Source organism: Nymphaea colorata, chromosome 9 (genome assembly GCF_008831285.2).
Source record: "Nymphaea colorata isolate Beijing-Zhang1983 chromosome 9, ASM883128v2, whole genome shotgun sequence".
NCBI lineage: Eukaryota > Viridiplantae > Streptophyta > Magnoliopsida > Nymphaeales > Nymphaeaceae > Nymphaea > Nymphaea colorata.
In genome coordinates, this window is record NC_045146.1 from 16,438,831 (window position 1) to 16,460,391 (window position 21,561).

At 40.2% G+C, this 21,561-nt stretch overlaps 2 protein-coding genes and 1 non-coding gene across 5 annotated transcripts; 2 read left to right on the plus strand and 1 right to left on the minus strand.

The window, feature by feature from the left end:
* Window positions 1-4,240: 4,240 nt before the first annotated feature.
* On the minus strand, window positions 4,241-10,810 carry LOC116260445 (protein DCL, chloroplastic). Of its 3 annotated transcripts, none has more exons than XM_031638790.2 (4): window positions 10,434-10,810; window positions 6,064-6,178; window positions 4,853-5,065; window positions 4,241-4,667 (listed from the first exon to the last, which is right to left on the minus strand). In XM_031638790.2, exons 1-3 carry the CDS (start codon window positions 10,712-10,714, stop codon window positions 4,901-4,903), a joined length of 561 nt encoding a protein of 186 aa, XP_031494650.1. In that variant the 5' UTR covers window positions 10,715-10,810; the 3' UTR covers window positions 4,241-4,667; window positions 4,853-4,900. The 3 variants fall into 3 exon arrangements, 2 of the variants coding, with proteins under 2 accessions (XP_031494650.1, XP_031494649.1); XR_004174105.2 differs by having other exon boundaries at window positions 4,242-4,667; window positions 4,829-5,065; XM_031638789.2 differs by lacking the exon at window positions 4,241-4,667 and having other exon boundaries at window positions 4,703-5,065.
* A 3,088-nt stretch (window positions 10,811-13,898) lies between these two features.
* TRNAS-GCU (transfer RNA serine (anticodon GCU)) lies at window positions 13,899-13,980 on the plus strand. Its single transcript has one exon. It is a non-coding gene; the product is annotated as a tRNA-Ser (tRNA).
* Window positions 13,981-17,979: 3,999 nt separating this feature from the next.
* On the plus strand, window positions 17,980-20,054 carry LOC116261358 (F-box protein At1g47056). The gene has a single exon (XM_031640082.2). It carries the CDS (start codon window positions 18,205-18,207, stop codon window positions 19,861-19,863), a length of 1,659 nt encoding a protein of 552 aa, XP_031495942.1. The 5' UTR covers window positions 17,980-18,204; the 3' UTR covers window positions 19,864-20,054.
* Window positions 20,055-21,561: the final 1,507 nt, after the last annotated feature.

Consider the following 21,561-nt stretch of genomic DNA (forward strand, 5'->3'; position numbering starts at 1 on the left):
TTGGTGTCTGTGTTACAGCCTACAAGAGATGTGAACCAAGAAAGCAGAAACTGCAATGCAGACAGAACATTAAGTTCCATTTATAACAAAAGACTTACATTTCCCCTCACTCCCCAATAGAAAACAGTCATCACTTATGATGCCTTGGGGGTCGTAGGATCGGCAAATTCAAAATACCCGTGAACCCACCCACCAACACCTGACGCAAGGGAAGAGAAGTTTCTGATCCATCTCATTATATGCAGACAGGGGGAGAAACAGAAGAGCAGAGAATCACCCTTCTAAACAAACAGCAACAGAGCCCAACCTACCTATCCCAGTTCTCTTTATAATGATACTCATCGCATCTCTCCTGGAAAAGATTGGGAACAGCAAGATGTATAGACAGCAGCCCAGACTGCCCATCATTGCATTCAAAAGCCCAGAGGGGAAGAACACTTGACTCACATGATAACCATGACCATGATTAATATCATGAGCCAAAATGTCTCGGCGGGTCAGCCATTAAAGGCACCTTGGATCCTGCTTGACAGCTTTTCAAGTTGAAGAAGATCAGAGTTGCATCCCAAAGATATCTTTCTTAGCATAATTTAATGTTTCCTACCAAGAAGAAGAAGAAGAAGAAGGGGGTTAGGATGCTGCCGGCCGGCGGGATGCATGTGGGTCGACTGAAGTTGGTTTATTTAAATGGTCTTGCTTGAAAAGGGTGCTTGATTATTTTGTTGGAAGATGAGTGTAATCGATCGAGACTTTGCCAATCACCTTCCTCCATACATATGCGCCCCTAGACTTTCAACTTACTGCCTCTTCTTCTCCGGCCGGATATTAATTAATCCACCCGTCAGCCGGACGAGGAGAGCTCTTCCGGGCTGTGTTTGTGGTCCAATTGCTTGCCAAATTAACTATAGTAATCCTTTTAAAGTTACCGAAGTAATGTCCGCCTGCATATGCCACATCAAGGTCGACAGACATGGAAAACGACAGGGTCATTAAGACCGCGTGACGACGCTGCTTCCTCTTTCAGGCTTCTTCTTCTTAGATAATAGGACATAAGGACCCTTTTTTAAATTTTGTAACACTGACTTAATTAATCAGAGGAACAAATCCTTTGAGGTTTTATTTTAAAAAAAAATTACGTTCTTTTGAAACATCACGAATGTTTAGTGATGGTCCATGTTGCACATGCTGGGATCGAGATCCATGTGTCCACACGATTCATATCATCAAGATATTAGAAAATTCTATTGATAGGAGCTGTATATATTTTATATCATTGATTTTGATTTTTTGGATGTAAGATATTGGATAAGATTTTACATGTATGGAAAACCAAAGAGAAAGTTCTTCATAAGGTATCACGTGTTTCCAGGTCATCGAGACCTGTAATATGCATAGATACTAATGGCATTGATCTTGATACTTGTCTGGCCGTGGGAAGCAGCGTTTATTGCAAAGCCTGTAATATAACAACAACAATGAAGAGGAAGATGCAGATCCATGAAATCACGAAAACCATGTGATCTCTTGTTCGGGTTTAATGAAAACGATCACGAACGACAGCTATATATACATCTAAGCATCCAATTAATGATCGCTTTTATCAATCATACTGCAGGTACTTATGAGTTTTACATCCTGCCCAGACCTACAAAAAGTGTTTATTTTCATATTAAAACTTCACGGCAGCTTTTCTCATTTACATACAGATACCCTTTAAAAATTTAAAATTATACAACTAATGCTGCTTAGCTAGAACTTTTGGCTTCGCCCCTGCACCCATTTGTACATGTTTAATGATGCACGCAGGCACTTTGTCAATGCAAAACAAAAGTCCTTGTGCTTTCATAAGTGGTCAGTGATTCATTTGTGGGATCAGTTCATTCCCTCTCAAATTCAATCAAGAGGTAATTGAGCTAGCATTAACGGCATTGCCTGCCATGTTGTGTCTTTAATTGTTTTTTCCATAATGATCTGAAGTGTTACTGCAGCAAGTACAGAGAGAACTCTATTTCCGAATTCAAGGTCACCGTTAGAAGTAAAATTCTGCTCAAATGTGTTCAAGCGATTAAATGCCAATCAGTGGAAAAAGCAAAAGCATTTGCAAGGATATAAAGTGTCACTAAACAGAGTTGCTTGAATTGAGAGCACGTTGGTACGTTGTCCAAGAATAGTTGGAAACTCAAGAATATCCAAATGGGTCCCGCATTGGATTGGGTATGTACAGCCATTAAGACCCAATATACGAGGCTTGGGTGTGTTGGAGCCCTAGTCATGTGGGCATCTCTATAGCCCTTCACATGCACCGTCAATGTGCAGCCCGGCCTAACAGGCAGCATGGAATTTCAGGTAGTAGGTGTCTAACAAAATTTTCTGTTTCATCTTGTAATACACGTTCCGATGTAGCGTAGCTAGTCAGACTGATGAGTTCGTAAAAATCCATTAATCAATCAGTTGAATTCTTGTAGGTGCTACTCATTTGAACCATGCGATACTTTAGTTGATGAGTGTATTGTTTCTCGTTCATGTTCAAAAATGGCTTAAACTCCAGGAAGAAAAAGAAATGAGAAAGAGCTTGGGTCTCTTAGGAGTACCCTAAACTGACTCTTTGTAATAATATACGAGTGAAATCCAGCATGGCAGTTGGACGAGAAAATATCATCTCTATTTAAAGCCACACTCATGACAAACAGCAGGAAGCCTTCATATTAGGGAAGAAGAACGGTAATAATAATAATAATATATATATATATATATATATATATATTGAATGTACACTCCAGTGTCGGAGACGTCATGCAACTACAAAAAGTTAGAAACTGTTCTGAGCCTAAGAAAGCCACGGATTTTTCACAAATATTGGCTAACTTTGGCTTGTGCTTTTGTCATGAAACTGCCGCAAGGCTAATTCATTGCACATCTGCCTTCTTGGTATTTCACTTGTGCCTTTAGTTATTTTTAAAAGTTTAATTTGCAAAGAAAATCCCCACAAAAGTGAGAAAGCAATTACTCACTAGATTTTTCCAAGCCAAACTTGGTTGTGCATGGAACTGGTTCCCACTGTATGCCGTCTTAAAAATTCATGTATTCCATTGAGCTATTTCAATTTCGACCGCATCCTGTTTGGCCCAACAGTGAGTGAAAAAAGAAATTACTCACAAGATTGAACATGTCTTTCTCATGGTAGCCGGCCATCAATTAATTAAGTTCATTCCCGAATTCAAAATGTACCGAGTCCCAATCAAGTGACTTTTTTAATCAAACAGAAAACCTAATATAAGCCACGAGCAAAGAGTTTCACTGCGGTTCCACGAGGAACCCAGCAGTTTTTTCCAATCCCGTTGGCAGAATTATGCAGCAAAACCAGTACAAACCATGTGAGGCCTATTTTGACTATCTCCTTAGGGACAATGACAGGTACAGAGTCTCCCGCTTTATGCACACCTCCCTGTTCTGCAACGAGTTTGAAGTCTGACCTACCTTTTCAGGAGGATGACACGAGATGCTTGAAGTAGCAGATATGGGAAATATCAAGGCATGCTGCTCGCCTGTTTGAAGCTACAAATCTGACCTGGAAAATTACCTCAAAAGATTCATATGTAATTTCTTCAATCGCAGAAAGGGCAAATTGGCAGCCATCAGCTAGCATCTTAGGCCATGCTTTAACATTGTTCTGGGGGAAAGAACCATTTTTGTCTTCTGGTCCCACGGTTCTGAAATACACCTTCAGTTAACCTTGGTGATGCAGGATATGAATTTATTTTAAGTATGTTGATTACCCAAAATGTTGAACTGGTATGTTTCGTTCCTTATCCAGAACAAGTTTTAACCTCCATTGAAGAGATTGCTGAAAGTTAGGCTCCCGTCCTATAGTGCCAACAAATAATACAAACGGCAAAAAGGTTGCGCATCAAAATACCACATACCACAACACATTTTAGCTTATTTATTTGCCCGGGAGAAGTGTTTATGTGAAAAATTGGAATGGTAGCTTCCAGAGCATAGGTTAGCATCAGGCTTAATGATCAATAAAATTTGTAAATATACAGAAATTATCTCTTAAAAACAGAAACAGCATCTGGCCAGTATGTATGGGAGTCTAGAATTGGAAGGGTGTCGGTTACAATGACAGTCTGCTAATTGGAAGCAATATATTGTAAGTCCCGCAGAAACACATGGCTTTTGGAAGCAATCGTAAAGGCATAACAGTGAATTCATGAGCTGGACAGGCGACAGGCAGAAAAGAATACATTCAAGTTTCAATTCTAGACAGTATGCTTAGGCTACAGAATATTTTTGGCGATGCCATTTCTTGATAAAATCATATTTTGATAACATACAGTGTTCTATTTGCAGTTGCCGCCTGCTGGCTCCCACAAAGGTAGAAGTTATTTACTTCCTGATCTGGACACTTTCTTACCCATTTTTCAAGTTGATTCATAACGAAGAAATTGAATCTCAACTTTGATTTGGTAGACGTTACATTTTTTTCTTTGAAGCAGTCAATGTTCCATTCATGCATGTGAAATGATACAGGAGGACCTCCTTTCGTATGGTGGTTCATGTACAAGTGGAGGAGGGGAAGTTGGATGAAGTTTTCCCTCCCAGTTTAAACTTCATTATTCACGAGTCAAGGAAACATCGTTACCGATGATGAATAAAATCAATTCCTACGAAAAAAAAAATCATTTCTTACAAGTCAATATCAAGAAATGTAATCAATGTCTCAGATGAAATTGAAGATGTACGCTGCAAATGCCTAAATAGCTCACAAATGTTTAGCATGATATGGTATGTACATGTACACTTTTGCACAGGAAAAGAATTGTACCAACAGAATAGCTGCCAAACATACTGTGAGAAGTTGCAACCAGAATTTCGGTGGATGACTGAAACAACTCAGCTACCTTTGCTTAAAATATCCTTTAATAAACTTTTCAGCACAAGATGGATATTTCTCACGGATATATGCCTGAAGGCATTTCTTATATGAAAAATCTATCCATCCACCATCTGTCCGTACAACAAACAAGCACCTTGACTGTTTGAATGTTGGATGCCTATCAACCTTCAGAAAGAAAATTCAGTTATTCATTCCGAACACCACTTCATCAGAGAAGGCACCAGAAAAGACTAGGATTACTATACATTATTCATTAAATAGCAGAATTTTCTAGTTAGCAATTAAGCCAGCAAATGCAATAAATTTTCACACCTTCAAGGATGATTGCTTTAGTACTAGCAAAGCAAGGTATATGCAAGATCGCTTTCAGAATTGACACGACTTTACATTTAACTTCAGTCAGAACTCAGCAAAGGAGATTTTAACCAAGTTTCTGAATGAGCTACTAAAATCCAGTTACTGGACAATTAACTGGTCAAGAAAAGACCAGTATGAGACCCAGAATATTTTTGTTTATCCAAACCAATGAGCTGCAGAACGTTTTGTTATCTGACTAGTGAAAGAAAATATACCAAAATAAAGAGATAGAAGAATGAGTGAATTGTCAGCGGATTAGCTTAATTATTTGACAATAAAAAAAAAAACCACTTGACCAGTTCAACAAGTATCTAAATTCTAATTCCACAATCTTGGCAAAAAGATTGAAGCTTTGAGCTTTTGCTTTCCAAACTTGTGAGTCTCATATTAAGTGAAGCATATGAAAGCATTTCATCTTGAAAAGGATAACATAAAGATAGTTCATTCCCTTTTCTTCAACCATAAAGCATCAAACGAACAAACATCCTTCTACAATAAAGAAAATTATTAGGCAGCTACGTATTGGAAAACTATAGATCATCCTTCTGAAATTTGAAGATGCATAAAGAATGGTTAGTTATTAATATAAAAAAGTCAAGAGAACTAAAGATGTTTTAACCAAAAAACCAACTGGATAATAGGTGTGTGACACATGGTTCTAGAGTCCTAGACGTAGCCGCAAATATGTGGATGTGTAACGGAAAAGAGTTAAAAAAAAGTCAGAAGTCTATCATTGAAATTTGAAATACTGTTCTATGACTATAAGTTGCAAGAGAAAAATAAACAGATTCAGATTTTTCGGTTACCATAATTGAACTTAAGCCGCAGCCAATTTTATCATCTGCATTAGGGTGATATGCCAGAAGATTCTTAACCACCTCTTTCTCATCTTGAGCTGTTAGGAAATCACCATCTGCATACCTGCCATGCGAAAAATGAAACCACGAGTGAAGGAAAATGTACAACAAAACAAATAACTACTGTCATAACTGTAGGACGAAGGCAGCAGCAAAGTGTCACATAGTCTACTGTGTTGCCCTGCAACTCTAACTAAAGCAGCTTATGACCAAAGAGACTAAAGCAGTGCTAGGTGCTTAACAAAGGTCTCATGTTCAATCAACATCATCTGCTAACTAGAGCCTTCTTTCTTTAAAAGCAAAGGTAGAGTCTAAAATTTTGATCCAGAAAGTGCTATGAAAATACAGCTTCCAGGATTATGCATCTTTGTTAATATAAGAAAACCAAACAGCCAATAGAAGACCTTATTTCAATAAATGAAAGCTGACCCAACAAAAAGTTTCAGATAATTCTAGGGAAGGTGGTTATTGCTATCTAATTTTTTTAAAGAAAAAGTCTTAACATATTTCCTTTGAACAAGCTTATGTTACATATTAAGGGTAAAGGAATAAACACATAATGTCCGCGACATTAAAAGTTAAAATGTCACCTAATAGACCAAGTAAATGCATATATAAGAGAACACCTTTTATTGTTCGAACTCATCAGCTGACCTAAAAGGTTCTGAGACATCTATTCATAATGACGATTGATTTAACCAATGTTACGTGATATAAAAACAAAAAGGCAAAGCGCAAAATGTATCTCTAACCATAGAAGGAAAGGCATGCTCCTACCATTCAATCAGGATTAAAAAGTGAGGTAAGAAACAGCACAGCAGCTTCAGACACTTCCAAGAAGAAGGAATCAGCTTCTGACTATCGACTAGTATCATAAATGTGAAAGTCTTTCTATTAAGTGATCATTTCTTGAAAGTTTAAGTCTGAAGTTCAATCCTGTACCCTGAAAAAGGTCTATAGAAATGCAGGCTATACTTTTTTGCTATCAATTCTTAGACTCTGTCAATCACTTATTTCTCTAATCATCATGTAACAGATGAGCCTCCATTTATATCAGACAGAGTGGCTCATAATTACTGTCGCATTAATAAATAAAGTTTGTTAGGGTGTCAAGTTGAAAAGCATATCGTCAGCAATAAGAGTTTATCATATGCACACTTGAAAACGGTAAAAAGTCTTGCCTTGGCAAAACTTAGGCTGAAAGGGTTCAATGTTAGCTCCCATAAACAAGCCAGAGTGGCTAGCCAATTGTTTAGGTGGTGGCATTTTAGCCATTTCTTTCCTTCTAAAGGTTTTTAATATTCTAAAACACTAATTGTTTATGATTTTCTATGTGCATATTTATCCATTTATTTTACTCTTTTTGGGTCTAGGCTAACTAAGGCACTAAGGCATTTAGGAGCTTGGTTGCAGCAACTAGCAATTGAACTGTTCACTGCATGTAAATTGAGAAATTAGGCAAAATTACGATGGACATATACCAATTACCAACCATATTGTGAGTTCCACGTCAGTGTCCAACTTATGTAGGCTACCAAACTAGTGTTTGCTTGTTATAGGTGACATATCAAGGTTGGCGGTTCAGAGACGGTTTTGTCATCATCAATAGTCACAAGGACATTAGAATCTAAGTCACCCGGACTCTTCTATTTTACTACTGCACCCGAGTCGCATCGAGTCGGGTGCACACTGGACATGGGTGCAGCTCCGACTCACACCCGAGCCCAGTTAGAATGTCATATTACTAAAGTACTTATATAATATATGTTGTTCTGATATTTTCCTATGCAATACAATTATTCAAGTATGTTATATACATTAATAACTAAATTGTGATAATAATATATACAAGGTTATTCTGTTATATATATAATAAATTAAAAATAATAATAATAATAATAAAATACCCTCGCCGCACCGACGCACCTAAATTTTTTGGGATGTGCCGCTCCGGCACCCGCACCCCGCACTCCAGTGACATAGATTAGAATCATCCTCTACCAGCTCCCATGTTCATGGGCTGTTTGCTATAGGTTACTTATGAAGGTCAGCCATTCAATACATACTTTTCTCATCTTCGATAGCCACCATACTCATGGAATAATCCTCGACCCTCGTCAGTGTTCATGAGGCCTCCTTCACAAAGTTGAGATCAAACTCACATTTTCATCAGAGTGCAACAAAAAAAATTGAGATTAACCTCCCATTTTCATCAAAGTGGAGATTTCGCTAATTTGACAACATGGCATTGAAGAAATTGGAGGACAACCTTCCATTTTCAACAAAGTGGAGAATCCAATCCTTCATGTATAATGATTTGATGGTATAGCACTGAAAAGCACACGAATTTGGGATCAACATTCAACTTTGACTAATATTGTAAGTCCTCCTTCATTTCCATGAGTCCTTTCTTCGTCTTCTGAATATGCTGCATGGCACCTAAGTTGATCTACCATCCAAAGGATCATTGTTGCTTTATGACTTGTGTAATATAGATGGTCTCATGCTTTTCTAAAAATGCTAAATTGGAAGGAGAGTTCAAAATTTTCGCACCGTTAGAGAAAAACATCAGAAGCGGTTACCAAGCAAAGTCTGAGATGGAGAAAATGAAACCCACATTTTTCTCATCCTGGCTCCTTTGTCAAAGCTAAAGTTGCATCCCACCTGCGGTGGTGTGGTTCCACTTACACTTCTCACTTGACAAGGTGTAGGCTGGAGAACCTAGTGCACGGAACATGAATTCTTCTCCCACCAAATGAAACAACCAGGGGCTAAGAGCCTAAGGCAACTCTTTTCATATTGAGAGAACTTCTCTTCAAGCATAAGACCTTTTGCATGGACAAAAAAGAGCAACTCTTTATAATTTTGCTCCATAGTCTATACATTATGTCCCTCGTATTCTTAAACTTGTCCAATCTCTCAAACCTTAGGACCTTAGGACAATACCCTCAAAGAGATCCATCAAGTGTTTCTTTCTCCATTCTTCATTCATGTGCTTTTGTGCAAAGCGAATTGCAATGGGAGTTTACCCATTGCTAATCTCATGGTTATGGACCATTTCCATAATGGAGGTAAGCTATTGATATGGTAGACACTTGCACAGGGAGAGGCACTCATCTCCCATCTCTGGACGGGCATTAGGCAGCGCCAGGACAGCCTGATTGTTGGCCTGTAAAAGGCTAACTACTTCCTAAGAAAGAACATTGACCTGGATTGCCCAACCCAATGATAATCAGTCTCGGTTGGACGAAACTTCTACCAGGCCCAAATTTTGAACCCTATGGATGATACACAAAATGTAATTAACTTGAATTCACAAGTAAAAATATATGTTTATATATTTTAACTTTACTCAACAAATATCTAAGAGTAACAAACAATGGAACACAAGAAAATGGCCATTAGAAGCCAAAATAGACAACAACAAACCTGAAATAGAAGATATGACCTTTCTATTTGTTAAAAGGGGGACACACTACACTTTAAGTGAACAGAAAGAATACATTATGAAACTCAGGGAACCAAAAAAAGCCCGACAGCCTGCATATTGGACTTAAGTTGGGACCATCTCTTACCGTCACCGAGTCTAGTCCTAAGTTTATACGCAAGGCCAGGTCTTTACCGTCGCCTACCCCTGGCCAATTTATGATATTCCACCATCATAAACATCCAACTTACATGATCTATAACATAATTAGAATGCTCAAATTTGTAAAAAATAGTACACCTTGAAAAAAGGTTAAATATATGTTTCTATTGTCAAGTCATATTTCTCCATGATAACCTCAATCTGATCTGCAATTATAATCCTAATATGTTCTCGCAGCATTGGGCATGCATAAAGGTTAAGTTATGCTATTTTCGTTTCTAGTTTTATGCATCATTTACGTAAAATGAATGGTCTTGCTACAGCGCCCAAGTGCTAAGTATTGATTCAAGCATATACTTTCTGATGAACATTTATCCCCTTTGACAAACCAATACTACATAATTTAGTTGACTGCGAAAATTAAATATTCAAAATGCATCTATACACCATGAGACCAGTTTGAACCACAAAATTGACGATAACTGTTCATACTGAAACAGACTAACAAGGGAAGTGAAGAAACAAACCGTGGCAATTATCCATACAGAACATGAGCACATTGGAATAACAGAAACAAGTAAAGAAAAAGGGGCAAAAGAACGTGCATCGGCAAAGTGGGTCTCTTTCTACTACCCATAACCATCTCCATCTCGACTAAGTAATAATTCCCCAAACAAGAAGATATGTGCCTGCGCGTATTAGAGAGAGAGAGAGAGAGAGAGGTGGGCACCGGTCCGAGTGGAGTATGTCCTTGGCGAGCAGAGTTATGGGCTCAATGTCATTGAGGATCTCCTCCTCGTGCTCCTTCCACCTCTTGTACTCCGCGGTATAATCGGAATGGCTCGCCCCTTGAACAACCACCCCGGAGCTCCGACTGGCCTCATCCACAGATTCTGCGCGTGTGCTCACTCGAGATCGTTTGGCGCAGAGGCCGCCGGAGAGTAGAAGATAACGGAGAGAGGTGAGGTGCTGCGCGCGGACTAGAGTAATTGGATTGAGGAAGCGAGCCATTCCAGAGTTGGAGAGTGAGAGAGAGACGGAGAGGGAGGAGGGAGCGAGACGAGGGACGCTCCTGTGGGGCTCTAGGGCTGTGATGCACCGGGTTCGGGTTGATTTCAGATTGGACCATAAAACTCACACCCCCATAGGCGTTTGGGTCGGTCTGGATCTAAGCAAGATCTAATATGGACCTCTATCGGATGCAACCTTAACATATAAACAGTAGGTTCATTGTTCAACCAATCTTTCACGGATTAAGAAAAAAAGAAAAGGAAAAGAAAGCTACGTATTCTCAGGGTAAACCAAATTCTATACAGCTAAAAAAGCTAGAAACCTTAGTTGTTGCGTTTGATAGCTCCCAGATCTGGGGTTGACTTCAGATCCGTAGATCTTAGATCATTTTTCCGTGGATCTGTGATCCACACTACAGATCAGAGAGGGGGTCGGATCTGAAAACCACATATTTCACGTTTATAATGGATTTGAAATTCATGGCTTTGATATCTGAAGTTTGCCAAAACTGTGGATTTTAACATGAAATCCAGTTTACTGTTTAGCATAAAACTTGTACCTTTTATGTCTATAAGGTTTTATTTTGTTTCGAGGTCTGAGTGAAACTATAATACATCAACCTCACACCATTTGAATGTGAGCAGTAGCATAGCGGGCACGCCAACAACAAAATTTTTATTTATTTTTACATAAATTTTTTATAATTATTTACTTATTTATATATGTTGTGCCTTTTCAAAAATGAAAAATTTTATATAAGAGTGCCCCATAGTCAAAAATTTCTGCCTTCGCCATCAAATGTGAGCTGTCTTCGCGGCCGCTCGATTGCACCAGCCCATTAAGGCGAAATTTAAGCAACGTTAGACTTTAGAGTTCAGTTTGGGGCCATAGAAATAGAATATCCGATGACCTACAAAGGCCAGCTAAGTGTTCATCAATGATCCTCTCTTCTTCCGAGCTAATTAAATTAAATTAAATTAAAGCTCCTTCAAATTCAAATCACGTCATCACCCTTGCTTAAGTGTTCCACAATTTTATTCTTCATTAAATTTCTTAAGGCCGGCACGAGAACCAGGCCCCCAAGAAAACCTTTTTTTAAAATTGAATCACCAACTGCGCATTGGATGGCCTAAGATTGATCGCACCCTTGACCATTTCTCTCGATCTTGTCCAACGGATGGTGTGCACGCAATTTCATTCAAGGCAGATCCAATGCAACGTACTTGTATGAATTTTAAAAATGCTTCTTTATGAAACTTTAGTGACCTCTGCATTCAACTTTATTTGATCCAGTGCGTGGATGTGATCGATCGTTTGGTATAGAGCGACAGAGAGATTATTCATAAGAATAACATAATAATATTAATAATAATACTAGAAAGGGAAAAGTTGATCTAAGAAAAAATGAAACATGCCAAATGTGATTTATCTTTTTTAAAAGCATCAACGAATAATTTGTTTTGGGTTGATGGGGGAGTCATCCAAATACCAAACCACTTAGCACATGAAAAAAAAATAATCCGAAAACTTGTCATTCGATGATTGTGGAACGTCCCAAACTTTGAAAATCTCGATTGGCAGATGCTCAACTCGTGCAATTTTTTATCATTAAACAATACCAAAATTTCGTGACTCGATATTCCGGGAGAATATTTCGATAATATTGTTCTTGTTTCTTTACAATCTTCCATGATCGAGATTATCGGTTTGAGATCCAAGAACCAATTAATCCCATGGAAGTTGTTTGTTATGTTATTTCTCTAAACATCAAATCTTCTTCAATCTTTAAATGATCCATATTTTTGGGGTACTTAGTTCAGGACCTGGGTGGGGATCGGTATACCTGTTAACCAAAGAGTGCCAAAAAGCAGCGCACTTTAAAATTGAACCGACAACCAGACTTTCATCTGTCCTGTTTAGATTGTCTCGGGATCGGATCACATCTTACTTAATTCCCAAAATTACCGAAAATATATTAAAATCTGACCCAGAACCAGCTTCAATTTGCTTATCGTCCAATAATAAACTTTTATTACAATTCCTGAACAATCCGATAACCCTGAATATGTGGAAATGTGGTTGGGATCTATTCATAAACAGAATTCAAATCTAAATCAACTGATCCAATCGGATCGGACAGAGCATGATCCAGACCATTATATCTACCAGGCAGTACAAAGAAGGTATGTGATCAATTCAGAACCATGGCTGCCTAACTACTCAAAAGACAGAAGAAATGTTAATTATCTCAGTTTTGATTATAAAACAAAGTTAGGCACTTAAACAATGTTAAGAATCTAGGCTAATTTGGATGATCGAACCAATCATTATCTCTCAGTTGGGTCCACTAGTTATTCTTTTATATCCCCTCAGCCAATGCATCTCCAGAGTTAGGCTAAGTGGTCCAATCATATACATCACTGCCGAATTTTTATGATTAAAAAACTTTGATGCAGGCTTCCCAAAAGGTTATATTATAAGAGGCACTCGAGCAAATAATAAATAATTTGCCCAACTTTTAAACTAGGCACTTACATTTTTTCAAGCAAAGCTGATTTTTTTTTTTTCCAGTTATCTAAACGTCAAAACTAGGTTTTAGAAATTGGGTTTTTAACCAAATTTTCACAAACAAGTTTTTTTTTTTTTTTTTCTTTATAGTGTCATCCAAACACTACTCCTGTAAATGGTCAATATCAACACGTACAATTTCTTCGGTTTGCTATGCAAATTGACAAAATGGGTGCCTTGTGACGTCCTTTATCATGACTTCTGTTCGTTGCGTACCCTGGTCTACTGCCACACGAATAGCATTTCCTAGTGCGGTTTGAGCAGCAAATGGGGTACCCTGTCTTGTGCCCTTGAATCCACATGTACCCGTGGAGGGGGACCTCAAAGGCTTCACCAAAATCCCAAAGCCTTGTATTCTGTGGCTGGTGATGTTGCCAATTTCTTGGCCAATAATCCTACAAAAGAAAGGTCAACAGTAGCTGTTGGTTTGGTTGACGAAAAGTTCATTCGTATGGATGTTGTGTTTGATTAATTTAGAAGCAGAATTGATTTTAACAAAAGTGTAGAGATCTGCAATCCAGCTGAATTTGTGAGAGGTTTGTTTTTCCAAAGGCTGATTCAAAAAATTGGTACCAGATTTGGTATGTAGGCGGTAAAAGGATATGGGTCATACACCGACGCTTTGGCCGAGTGGTTAAGGCGTGTGCCTGCTAAGTACATGGGGTTTCCCCGCGAGAGTTCGAATCTCTCAGGCCTCGCATTTCGCAAAGCCCTTTTTGGTCTTTTTTGCTTTTTCGTCCCTTTCTGCCCACAACCATTCTCTTCCTCGTGACTAAAAAAGTTAATTTCCTTCGTTTTGGATCGCTTAACCAGTGCTGCCTCCGTCGGTGTGATTCTCCAACCACCGACTCACAGGAACCAGAAAGAGGAGCAGGATTCTCTACCAGACGTCCAAAACCCACGAGGTCCCTCTCTGCCTTAATATCGAGCTCGCCTGCTTCAACTAAGACGACATCCTTGCGGGTTTCCTGCTTCATAATATCGTTAACTTGGTGACCTAACTTTACAACTAACCGGCGACCAAGACATACAGCGTTAGGAGTATGTAAAAATGTCAGGTAAGAACCACCGGAACCGGATGTTATAGTTGGTTTTAGAATAGTCAGACTTGTAAATCGTGCTTTCTGGTGAGAAAATAAGTTTTGTTGAACTACGATGAGCGTGATTAGTTCTTACCGAATCAGTTATGTTAGATTATATATCTGTGTCGTCAAAGTTGATCGAACAACTTGCAGTTTGAATATAACATCTTATTCTACCACAACCACCAATGTATGATCGGTGAGCCCTTGTGACCGCCTGATCACCAACCTACCTCTCTATGTTGTTTATAATTTATCTTTTACTTACCTTTAATACCTGATGAAGCAAGAGGGCGAGGTACAAAGCCCCTCTACCCTTAGAGTCTAGGGAGGCTGCTTCAAGGGAGCGGTATACCATGCGAATTGAACTGATGACTAAACTTTTACCACCCTACCAGTCCGATCAGTTGTGCTATGTCCCTTAATGAGTACAGTTTTTAATTAATAAAGAGCTAATCTAAAGTCTCAGCTAAGTTATAGTAGCAATTAGATTCAACCTGCCTGCAATTTTAAAACATTCGAGTTGAAGGACATCGAGTTGTCGAGATGTGGTCAGACATGTTAGTTTGCGACGACCAAAGAGGTGGAAGACATTTTCAGACATGGCAAAGAAAAGTCACTTTTTTAATTATTTTCTAAATAAAAATTTGTAATTTTTTGCCCACAAAATTCCCAAAGAAAAAATTTAAGTTGGATTTTGTTAACATGGAAAGGAGAAAAAAAATGCTAATTAGCTACAATTTTCTTTCAACAATGTCCTGAATCATTAAATTACATTCTTATAGTTTTAGCTTACATTTTTCAATTTATTTCGACTTATATGAAAAGTCTGGTGTTCATTAAGAAAATCACAAAAGATGGTCTAATTTTTAAAATTACAGTCAAATGCTTCCAGAAATCATGTGGATTGAAATTTCATGAATGAATTCATACCACTTTCCACCACATTTGCAACTATAAAAACGGCTTCTAGAAATTTGACTATGCAGAAGTGACCCTTTGAAATACTTCTTCAGAAAAGGAGGAAGGGACAAAACAGCGGGAAATGAAGACAAAGTTTTTCAAGCGGATATTTGATTTGGATGCAATAAAATTGCATAATCTTTGTGCACCTATATAATATAAAATCTGTTTCTTGGAACTGCCTTGCAAAAAGTAACGATTTACGTGAATAGAAGCCTAAAGTCATGTTCGATCGGTCGTTTTATGGTTTCTCAAATGAAGTTTCAAAGAGTTTGAAAAAAAAAAACTCAATAAAGTCATGTAAACGGCATTAACTATAAAGAGTTTGAAAAAAAAAACTCAAAAAAGGTGAATACTTTTATAAAAAAAGTGGAATAATAAATTTTCAAAACTTGAAATCAATTTCTTAATCTTGTGTGATTTTTCATGCAAATGCTTGTCATATTTGAACAAGACTAATAGTAACACATATCTTATTACATACAAAATCTTAAATAGTTTTTTACTCAAACCTGTCGATATAGGTGTGACCTACCTAATTAAGTTGCAAGTAATAACTCCAAGTAGTATTCCACAAGCATGCAGATAAGGCTTGTACTTGATCCAAACCCTTCAACCTCTCACTTATGTCTAAGTCCAACCAATACGGCACCGCAAACGCATGCCATGTGACATAAGGCTGCCAATTTCCACTCGGTGAAGGGTTCATTGGATTGATTCAAACCACTTGCTTCAAAAGAAAACACTATTCTCAATGTAATTGGTTGGATTGTAGGCTGATGAAAGTTTGATCGTCAGTTCTATTCACATAGATGTTAATGTTATTTTCGACTGCAAACAATGAATATGCAACGCTATAGTTGATGGGTATACTGCTTATATTCAAATTCAATTAGAGTTCGGTTCGGTTCAGATAATTGAATCCCTACCCACTGAATAAATAATAAATAAATAAATAATAAATAGCTGGGAGGATGGGTTTAGACCATAATTCTCGAGTCAAAACCCGTATCCAACTCCAAATCCAACTGCAGATCTCGTCAAAACCCGACTCTCCAAAACCAACGACGACTTCTCTTCATGTATTTCCGGATCTGGGTCCCAGTCCGGTTAAGCTACGTGTACCAGGTGCAACCCGATCCATGGGCATAAAACTCTTCCAGTGTGGTCCCCGAAAAAGACAAGTAGGAAAGAAAAAGGGTAAAAAGGAGATAAACGCCGACCCGAAAAGGACAAAAAGGGGAAGAAAATAGAAGGGGTCGGTTATTTTGACCGAGAAAAAGAAAATTCTCAGCCGTCGGACAGCTATGCCGTTGCATCTGGCACGTCGAGAAGTCCTAAATGCCCTTTCCTATTTAGAATATGCCATTCGTGTCGCGAGGCTCTGAAGTGAGGAGGTTGCCGACTCCTTAGAGCCTACGCCCACATGAGGAGTGGGGACCCCAACCCAATTTGGATATGAACTTGGATCTCTTATTATTATGGCCCGACCCGCATTACTGAAGGCAGATCGAGTCGGATCCTACTTTTATTTGTACCGGATTACTAATTATATCCAGTTTGGAAGGAAACATATGCAAAAAAAAAAAAAAATACCAATCTTTTGGATAAAAACGCGAGATCCAATGTCAGATTATCTTTTCATGATATTGTAGTTAAACAAAGAAAGGATCACGAGAACATTTTCGGAAAAGCGAAAGAGACGAGTTAATGGAATAAAGAGATAGTCTTCTAACTTAATTAAATCATGCAGGAATCTGTGATCCTAAACTTCCCGGATCCACCGGCTACAGCAATCCATGATTCAAAAGCCAAAAAAAAAATCATGTAATAAACTTTCCGATATCACGGTGACAAATTTTTTTAGACCTCCATCATATAACTCGAATATTTCGAAAACGAGAAATTTTTAGTTGTGTTCCTTGTGTGTTAAATTTTCCAATGCGCTCAAAGTTTCAGTTCAAGATAAAAGCGTCCTTACGATTTCGCTGAGAACATGAGAAGACATTCCTGGTGCAGGAAACAGGTGATGAAGCGATTAGGAGACTACTTTTTAAAGTTTGAAACTTTAAAGTAGGGGAAAAAGTAAAGGGAAAGCACTGAGAAGAGGGTAGGAAACAAAAGGAAAATGGTAAGAAAGCAAGAATGAAGTGGAACTAACGTATATACTTACAGAGATAAGCTCATTAAGTACAAAAGCATAAGAAACGAAGGAGTTGAAGACTTGAGGAGGCAGAAGAAATAGAAGGAGACTTTCGGATCATTTTCAAACTCCGGCGTGTTTGAATATGGCCGCCGGCATTTAGGGCCAGTCCGAGACCGTGTCCAAATTGAACGGCCACGGGGTCCAGACTTGGATCCAAACGCAGTTTCTGCCCGTGAATCTAACGAGAATTTAGCGGGGGAGAAAAATAAGAAACTTGTAAATATTTTGTGGCGGTTAAATATTGGTGATCAATCGAACGTACTGATTTTAACTTCTGCCGAGAAACTAACTATTTGGTTTTACAGCTTTGGTCTAACGTTCGGTGTCGCCTTTTTAACGTCAGGTTACGTTTTTAATGGGAAGGAGGCATCGGTTATTAACCTTTTTCCCTAGTGGCAAAACTGACCTTTTGTTCTCCATAAAAGCTGAGCCGTAATTGAAAGAGGAGAGAGGGGAACTGTGTGAGGAGGACGGGAGAAAGGAAGAAAGAGAGAGAGAGAGAGAGAGAGAGAGAGAGGGACGGTTGTGGTGGTGGTAACTGGTGAGGGGGGTGTGAGCAGAGAGCACAGATGCGAATTGAAACACGACTTGTATGGAGATGAATTGGTTATAGAAGAAATCGGTGGTGGAGTTGGTGGTTTGTAGCGCTGGTGGGTGAAGTAGGAAGGTTAATGGGACAAGCGGCGTCGACCACCGGATTCTCGTGGCCGGACCGGCGGGATTCTGTCAACAGGCGGTCTACCAGAAAGCGCGACTTGGCGGCGGCTCCGATGACCGCCACGGTGCCGGCCCTGGCCCTGCCCCCGGCCCCGTCTATGGCAAAAGGGGGTGCAGATCCCGGCCGCTCCGTTGAGGAAGGGCCGCGGGACTACACCTCCGATCTGCCGGACGAGTGTCTTGCTTGCATCTTCCACACGCTGCCGTCGGGAGACCGGAAGCGGTGTTCACTTGTCTGTCGGCGCTGGCTACGCGTCGAGGGCCAGAGCCGCCATCGTCTCTCGCTTGATGCCCGGTCGGATCTTGCCCCTTTCGTTCCGGCCCTCTTCTCGCGTTTCGATTCTGTCTCCAAACTCGCGCTCAAGTGCGACCGACGGGCCGTCAGCATCGACGACGACGCGCTTGTCATCGTAGCGGTCCACTGCCGGAATCTTACTCGCCTGAAGCTCAGGGCTTGCCGAGAACTGACGGATTCTGGTATGGAGGCCTTTGCGATGAAGTGCTCAACTCTGAAGAAGGTTTCCTGCGGGTCCTGCACCTTCGGCGCCAAGGGGATCAAGGCACTCGTCGACCACTGCCCCGCCCTTGAGGAACTCTCCGTCAAGCGCCTCCGCGGGCTAACGGACAGCAACGGCGAGGCGATTGGAGCTGGATCAGCCGCTACTAACCTACGGAGCGTCTGCCTCAAAGAGCTCTACAACGGGCAGTGCTTCGTCCCCATGATTGCCGGGGCGAAGAAGCTGCAGACTCTGAAGCTATTCAGGAATTCCGGTGATTGGGATCTCCCTCTCAAAACGATCGTCTCCGGGGCAAAGGGGTTGACAGAGATCCACCTCGAACGGCTGCAGGTGAGCGACCGTGGGTTGGAGGCGGTGGCCGAATTGGAGGAGCTCGAGGTTCTGCACCTGGTGAAGACACCGGAATGCACGAATGCTGGCCTTATCGCGGTCTCTGAACATTGCAAGCTCCTTCGGAAGCTCCACATAGATGGGTGGAAGACGAACCGGATTGGGGACGAAGGATTAATTGCCATTGCTCGGAAATGCCAGAACTTGCAAGAGCTGGTCCTGATAGGAGTGAATCCCACGTCTTTGAGTTTGGGAATACTGGGGAACAATTGCTTGAATCTGGAGAGATTGGCCTTGTGTGGAAGTGACACTGTCGGAGATCCGGAGCTCTGCTGCATCGCAGCAAAGTGTGCATCACTAAAGAAGCTGTGCATCAAAGGGTGTCCTGTTACGGACCAAGGGCTCGGCGCGCTTGCAGGCGGATGCCCCAACTTGGTGAAGGTGAAGGTGAAGAAATGCAGAATGATTACAGCTGAAGGTGGGGAATGGTTGAGGACAAGCAGGGGAACCGTTTCGGTCAATCTGGATGTAGGCGGGGGAGAAGAAAATCTGGATGCGAGCACAAGTGATGGTGGAGCCGGGCCGGCGGAGAACGGGGAGCAACCAGTTCTCGCTGCTCCAGAGATGACTCCTGGGAGCAGCCAGAGGGGAGGGGGCTCTAAATCGAGGTTAGGGCTGTTCGCAGGCCGAAGCTTGATCGCTTGCACGTTCAGAAGGTGGTCTGGTTCTTACGGAAATCCCTCTGATGGAACAAAAAGGAATTAAAAGGGTCTGATTTTAGTGATGAAGAGGACAGGTACGCCTGTAAACCATTTGTTTCCTGATGTTTGAAAGTGTGGTGTTTGCTTGTTTTCCTTAATTGGCAAGGATGCTGTTCTTTGCCCATTTTAGTATAAACAAATGTAATCCTTTTCTCTCTTTACTGGAATGAATGAATACAATAGGCTTTCTCTTCTCTTTGCGAATTTGGATACCGCTTTGCTTGCTCACCTGATGGTTGTCGAATTCGGTACGTGATGTAGTACTTGGTTGTTTGAAAGAGATTTCACCAAGAATGTGCTTATAATTCTTGACGCGGCATTCTCTATTTTATGACCGAACTCCAAGGATCATAGTGTTCAACTTCAGTGGGGAAGGTTTGAGCGTCCCATCTCACTTCCTATTGTAAGATCCCAACTGCACACGAGGTCATTCCCTTTTCCGGGCATAATTTATTTTAGTTTGGGGAATTTTTAGATGCTGTCACCTCCGAACTGTTGGTAACATGCTTAGTGCTCCTTTTTATTAGGAAGTCCCCTCAAGGTGTCTCTGTTCTGCTACAGTGATTGATATGAATTAGATCTTTTGTACTTTATCACTGTCGTATCTTGGGTACATGGGCTTGAATTTGGGACGTTATTGAGTCGTTCAGGTTAGAAGATGGAAGCATTTCTGCAAAATGGAATTCCTCTCATTCACTTACGGTCATTTTCTTTATAGTCCAGTCAGTGGTTACTTGTGAAACACACACTCTCTCAGTCAATTCATCAGCGAGTAGTCAATTCACTCTCAATGGACTTCTTCAATAAAAGTTTGTCTCTCAGTAACTGTCTCTTCTCAGGATTCGAATTGAACACATTTGGGACCTTGTAAACTTCCGCCATTTTTGAGCTGCATATTGGATTCATGCCATCGCTGACGAGAAGCTTGTTGGAATGCTATTCCCAAGCTGGATTTGGCTATTGCTGCCAAGAATAGGCAGACGCGATACGATGATCAGGAGGATATCAATTCGGCAGCACTGATTGTGAAATGACCCTGGTATAGTATCTGATGTTAATATATTTGTTTCAATTCTCGGAGTAGGAGAAACTTCTAGCTAGTAGGTGAAGTTGGGTTTGTGTAGCAAACATCTCATCTGCTAAAAGTCCCTTTTTCATTTTTAGGTTCTGCATTACGGTAGTAGGAACATAAAGCGATGTGCCATCTAGCTCCGTCTACGTTGTTTTATCAATTGATCAGCTAATAGTTTATGGTGCTGTAATGTGCTGTCATGTATTCAGTTCGAATGTCATTGCATCCATTACTATTAGGGCGATTCTTATGTAGACATTTCTTTAGCCTTTACAGTAACTTGTCTCCCTCCTGTTCAAGTTTGCCGTCAAGTGGAAACTGGATTAATTGTGGATTGAGTTGCTAGCCTTGTAATATTAGTTCGTTTGTTTATGCAAGAGAAAGCACCATATTCATCCAAGGCCTTCTGGTGAATGGATTTCCTGTAGAGGTACCAGCATCTTGCTACCAGACCAAATTCACATTCACAGTCATCCACACTAAATCGCTCTTTGCTGTGTAAATTTCTCTGGCCATAATCATCGTCCACCTTGAAAGTTCTTACCAGATGTATACCAACTCTTATGCTCTGTCGTGTTATCTACTGCGATGACAGTTGACACACACTGCTGTCCTTTCACACCGTCACAA